This window comes from Physeter macrocephalus, chromosome 13 (genome assembly GCF_002837175.3).
Source record: "Physeter macrocephalus isolate SW-GA chromosome 13, ASM283717v5, whole genome shotgun sequence".
NCBI classification, from domain to species: domain Eukaryota; kingdom Metazoa; phylum Chordata; class Mammalia; order Artiodactyla; family Physeteridae; genus Physeter; species Physeter macrocephalus.
The window spans coordinates 531,161-537,126 of NC_041226.1; the positions used below are offsets into that span (position 1 = coordinate 531,161).

At 47.2% G+C, this 5,966-nt stretch overlaps 2 protein-coding genes across 2 annotated transcripts in view; both read right to left on the reverse strand.

The window, feature by feature from the left end:
* The window catches only part of PSPC1 (paraspeckle component 1), a 61,853-nt gene extending 61,192 nt beyond the window's left edge, over positions 1-661 (reverse strand). Inside the window, exon 1 of the mRNA XM_024125836.2 lies at positions 136-661. Coding sequence (XP_023981604.1) covers positions 136-495 — 360 coding nt within the window. The 5' untranslated portion in view covers positions 496-661. The remainder of the gene's footprint in view (positions 1-135) is intronic.
* A 443-nt stretch (positions 662-1,104) lies between these two features.
* Positions 1,105-5,966, reverse strand: part of ZMYM5 (zinc finger MYM-type containing 5) — a 45,476-nt gene continuing 40,614 nt past the window's right edge. Inside the window, exon 10 of the mRNA XM_028497546.1 lies at positions 1,105-1,277. Coding sequence (XP_028353347.1) covers positions 1,231-1,277 — 47 coding nt within the window. The 3' untranslated portion in view covers positions 1,105-1,230. The remainder of the gene's footprint in view (positions 1,278-5,966) is intronic.

Sequence of the window (5,966 nt, forward strand, 5' to 3'; positions counted from 1 at the left end):
AGGGGGGAGGGAGGGCAGGGGAGGGGAGGGGGAGGGGGGAGGGAGGGCAGGGGAGGGGGGGAGGGAGGGCAGGGGAGGGGAGGGGCGACCTCTCGGCCCCCGCGGCCCCGCGCCCCGCCCCCGGCCGCCCCTCACCAGGCGGATGAAGCCGAAGCCGCGGTCGCGGTTGATGAACACCTCGCTGGGCTCGCCGTAGCGCTCGAACAGCCGCTTGAAGTCGTCCTCGGTGATGTCCGTGGGCAGGTTCCCCACGAAGAGGCGGCAGCGCTGCGTGTACGTCTTCTCGCCCGGCTTAAGGAAGCTCTTGATGTCGATAGTGAAGCCACCCTCCTCGGCCGGCCGGTCCTCGGCGGGCACGGCGGGCGCGGGCGGCTCGCCGGGAAGGGCGAGCGCCATGGCCGCCGGCTCGCCGTCGCCGGCCGCCGACTCTAGAGCGCGAAGGCGCGCCGGGTTCTTCTCGATGCGCACTTGCTTCAGGTTTCCTCTCAGCATCATCTCAGCGCGTGCCTACCCGGACCGGGCCTAGAGCTCGACCTGCGTGTCGATGTCCGCGCACGGAACCGGGGTCGGGAAGGACGCGCGCGGGGACGCCGCCAGCCCACAACCCGCAGCCCGCACTCACGCCCCGACCGCTCGCCCAAGATGGCGCCGCCACAACCGCGGTGGGAGGGAGAGACGCCGCACAAGCCCCGCCCCTCCGCCGAAGCCGCGCCGGGGCCAAGGCGCCTGCGTACTGCTGCGCCCACGGCGCCCTCGTGGCGCGCGCATGCGCCCCGCTGCGCGCGTCCCTGTTCGCAGCCTTCCCAGGGCTGAGAGGAAGGCAGAGATCCCTAGCACCGTAGCTAACAGTGGTGTTGGAAGTTGCAGCAGTGTGTGAAAACGCAGTGATTCGGGAAATATCCACATTCTCTTAGGTGCCCAGCTCAATTTTCAATGACAGCAGAAAGTGAAAACTTGAAGATTTTATACATAGCATTGAATAACGAGTTACTTCCCAGTAATTGAAACAAGTAAACACATTTCTGCCCTTTTCAAGAGCAAGCTTTTATTATATTTCCTAATGAAAAATCCAATTCTATAAAATAATTGTGATGTTGATTATTCACCTCAGAGAAGGACTCCGTGAACACCTATGGACCACACCCTAGGACAGGGTCATCAAACGTTTTCTGCAACGCGCCAGATGGCAAATATTTTAAGATCTTCAAGCCATAATCTGGGTCGGCCAAACTACTCAGTTCTGCCCAGCACCGCTCCTGGCACGTGGTAGGTCTTCACTGGGTATTAAAAAGAAATGAATTCACAGTCACTTTACAAAACGTTCAGCAGTTTCTCGTGAACTTAAACAAATGCTTACTTTAGAACAGCAATCCGTCTCCTAGTCATCCAACTGAAATGAAAACGTGTTCACACAAAAACCTGTATGAAAATGTTCATAAGGCTTTATCTGTAATCAACGAAAACTGGAAACAACCCAAATGTCCAACTGGTGGATAGACTAACAGTGGTACATTCATATAATAGAATATATTCAGCAGTAAAAAGGACTAAACTCCTGATAGACGCAATAATGTGACTCAAAGGCTACATACCGAATATATGACATTCTGGAAAACTAGCTGCAGAACACAGATCAGTGGTTACCAGGAGCTGGGAGGTAGGGAGGGGTTGACTAAGTAGAGATACAGAGAAATTTTTGGAAAGATAAAAGTATATCTTGGGGGGCTTCCCTGGTGGCACAGTGGTTGAGAGTCCGCCTGCCGATGCACGGACACGGGTTCGTGCCCCGGTCCGGGAAGATCCCACGTGCCGCGGAGCGGCTGGGCCCGTGAGCCATGGCCGCTGGGCCTGCGCGTCCGGAGCCTGTGCTCCGCAACGGGAGAGGCCACAGCAGTGAGAGGCCTGAGTACCGAAAAAAAAAAAAAAAAAGTACATCTTGGGACTTCCCTGGCAGACCAGTGCTTAGGACTCCACGCTTTCATTGCCGTGGCCCCAGGTTCAATCCCTGGTTGGGGAACTCAGATCCTCTCACTCACAGCTGATATTGTCAAACTTATTAATTTCACCGAAAAAAAAGGCACAGTAAATAAAATTGGCTCATTCTATCAGCACCAGATCAACCAACCTAATTCCATATGTAGCCACACGCACTGCCTTCCCTCCTGTTACAATGAAAGAATGGTCAAGAATCCCCTCTTAGGCCAAACCACTGGATGGCAGGTTTCAAGTGCTTTGCTTCTACAGTTACGTAATCCCCTTCCAAGTGATTAGTTACTTGATCTGTACTGAACTATTTCCATCAGCAAAAGAAACTTGATAAAACTTTCATCCTGGAAAAAAAGAAAAAAGGAAAGAAAAGGGAAAAACCTACTCTACACCGCATGTTGTCCTTTAGCTACTATTTCTTTAGTCAAGAAAGAAAGAAAGAAACAAGAGTTGTCTGTTTTCTGTCTCGATTTGCTGGTCCTTGATTTCTTCAGCCACACTGATCAGATGTCTATCCCACATTCCATCCCTCTGAAACCTCTCTTGTCACCATGGGCGACAGCATCCACTTTGACCAGATGCAGCAGTCATATCACAGATCTTCCAGCAGCATTTGATGTTGTAGATCTGGGCCTGAGTTTTTTCATGTGTAATGTGGAAAGAATACTTTCTTTACAGAGTTATTGTGCCTATTAAATGAATTAAAGTATAGTCTTTGAAGAATAATCTGGCATCATAAATACAAGTACTATTATCGATCGCTTCCCTCCTACCTTTTTGAAACACTATTCTGCCTTCTGCACTACGATATTCCCTGATATTCTCACAGCCACTGGCCACTCCTTGCTCTCTCTGTCTTTCCTGGGAATCTACACTTGAGAACGTTGGAGAACCACAGGTCCAAGTCCTCTCCTCTTCTGCTACACTCATTCCCTAGGTCAGACTGCCCACACCAGCGTGCCTCAGAAGCACTGGAGCAGGTTTTTAAACCTCAACACTATTGATATTTTGGACCGAGTAATCATTTATCGTGAGGAGATGTTTAGCAGGATCACTGGCTTCTGCCGGGTAGATGCCAGTAACACCCCACTTGCAGTGGTTACAAACCAAAATGTGCTGGGAATTATTCTAATTGCTTTACACTCACTCGTTAATCATCACAACAATCTTTTAAGATTTGTACTATTAATATCATCTTTTTTTTAAGACTTTATTTTTTGGAGCTGTTTTCAGTTCGCTGCAAAATTAAGAGGAAGGTATAGAGATTTCCCATGCGCTCCCTGCCCTACACCTGCACAGTCTCCCCACTATCAACATCCCCACCACATGGGACATTTGTTACACTTATTGACCCTACACTGACACATCATCATTGCCCAGAGTCAAGAGTTTACATTAGGGTCACTCTTGGTGGTGTACAGACTCTGTGGGTCTGAAAAAATGTATAATGATGCGTATCCAGCGTTGTAGTATCCCACATAGTATTTTCACTGCCCGAAATCTCCTCTGTTCTCCACTTATTCATCACTCTCCCCATCCAACCCCTGTTAAACCCTGATTTCTTTACTGTCTCCATAGTTTTGCCTTTCCAGAACATTTCTATGTAGCCTTTTCAGTCTGTCTTCTTTCACTAAATAATATGCATTTAAAGTATTCTAGGGCTTCCCTGGTGGCGCAGTGGTTGAGAATCTGCCTGCCAATGCAGCGGACACGGGTTCGAGCCCTGGTCTGGGAAGATCCCACATGCCGCGGAGTAACTAGGCCCGTGAGCCACAACTACTGAGCCTGTGCTCTAGAGCCCATGAGCCACAACTACTGAACCTGCGCGTCTGGAGCCTGTGCTCCTCAACAAGAGAGGCCGCGTTAGTGAGAGGCCCGCGCACCACGATGAAGAGTGGCCCCCGCTCGCCTCAACTAGAGAAAGCCCTCGCACAGAAACAGAGACCCAACACAGCCAAAAATAAAATAAATAAATAAGTAAATAAAATTTTTTAAAATAAATAAAGTATTCTGTGTCTTTTCCTGATCTTATAGATCACTTCTTTCTAGTGTTAAATAATATTACACTGTCTGGATGTACAACAGTTTATTTATCCATTTACCTACGGAAGGACAACTTGGTTGTTTCAAGTTTGCAATTATGAATAAAGCTGCTATAAACATCTGTGTCTGGGGCTTCCTTGGTGACGCAGTGGTTAAGAATCCACCTGCCAATGCAGGGGACACGGGTTCGAGCCCTGGTCTGGGAAGATCCCACATGCTGCGGAGCAACTAAGCCCGTGCGCCACAACTGCTGAGCCTGCGTGCTACAACTACTGAAGCCCATGCGCCTAGAGCCCGTGCTCTGCAACAAGAGAAGCCACCGCAACGAGAAGCCCGCGCAGTGCAACAAAGAGTAGCCCCTGCTCGCTGCAACTAGAGAAAGCCCGCACGCAGCAACGAAGACCCAATGCAGCCAAAAATAAATAAATTAATTAAATTTAAAAAACAACAACAACAACATCTGTGTGCAGGTTTTTGTGTGGATTTAATTTTTCCATCCTCTGGGTAAATACTAGCAGCGAGATTGCTGGATCATATGGTAAGGGTCTGGTTTTTGAGAAACAGCCAAAGTGTCTTCCTAAGTGGCTGCACCATTTTGCGTTCCCACCAGCAATGAGTGCGAGTTCCTTTTGCTCCATATCCTCCAGCATTTGGTGTTGTCAGTGTTCCAGATTTTGGCCATTCTAGCAGGGGTACAGTGGTATATCATTTTTATTTGAGTTTGCATTTCCCTGATAACATACAACATGGAGCATCTTTTCATATGCTCATTTGCCATCTATATCTTTGCTGAAGTGTCTGTTAAGGTCATCGGCCCATTTCTTAACCAGGTGTTTTCTTATTGTTGAATTGTAAGAGTTCTTTGTATATTTTAGATAACAGTCCTTTACCAGATGTGTCTTCGGCAAATATTTTCCCCCAACCTATGGCTTGTCTTTTTATTCTTGTGACATTGTCTTTCACAGAGCAGAAGCTTTTAATTTTAACGAAGTTCAGCTTATCAATTCTTTCTTTCACGGATTGTGCCTTTGGCGTATCTAAGAAGTCATCACCAAAGCAAAAGCCATCTAAACTTTCTCCAGTTTTTCTTCTAGGAATTTTATAGTTCTACATTTTACATTTAGGTCTGTGGTCCATTTTGAGTTAAATTTTTGAAGGATGTAAGGTTTGTGTCTGGATACAGTGTTTTACATATGGATGTCCAGTCATTCCAGCACCATTTGTTGAAAAGACAATCTTTGCTCCATTGTATTACCTTTGCTCCGTTGTCAAAGATCAGTTGATCTATACCCATGAGGGTCTATTTCTGGACTCTATTCTGTTCCATGGATCTCTTTTTCTTTTGCTAGTGCCACACTGTCTTGATTACTGTAACTTTATGGTAAGTCTGGTAGTCAGGTAGCATCAGTCCTCCAACTTTCTTCTTCAGTATTATGTTGACTATTCTGAATCTTTTCCCTCTCCACGTAAACTTAAGAATCGGTTTGTCCATATCGACAAAATAACTTGCTAGGATTTTGATTGGGATGCCATTGAATCTATGGATCAAGTTAGGGAGAACTGACATCTTGACAATATTGAGTCTTCCTATTCACGAACATGGACTATCTATTTATTTAGTTCGTCTTTGTTTTCATTCACAAGAGATTTGTAGTTTTCCTCATCTAGTTCTTGTAGATAATTTGTTACATTTATATCTAAGTATTCATCTGGTTTGGGTGGCAATGTAAGTGGTATTGTGTTTGTAATTTCAAATTCCAGATGTTCATTGCTGGTGTGTAAAAACATTACTGACTTTTTTTTTTTTTTCTTTTTTTCCGTACGCGGGCCTCTCACTGCTGTGGCCTCTCCCGTTGCGGAGCACAGGCTCCGGACGCGCAGGCTCAGCGGCCACGGCTCACGGGCCCAGCCGCTCCGCGGCACGAGCGATCTTCCCG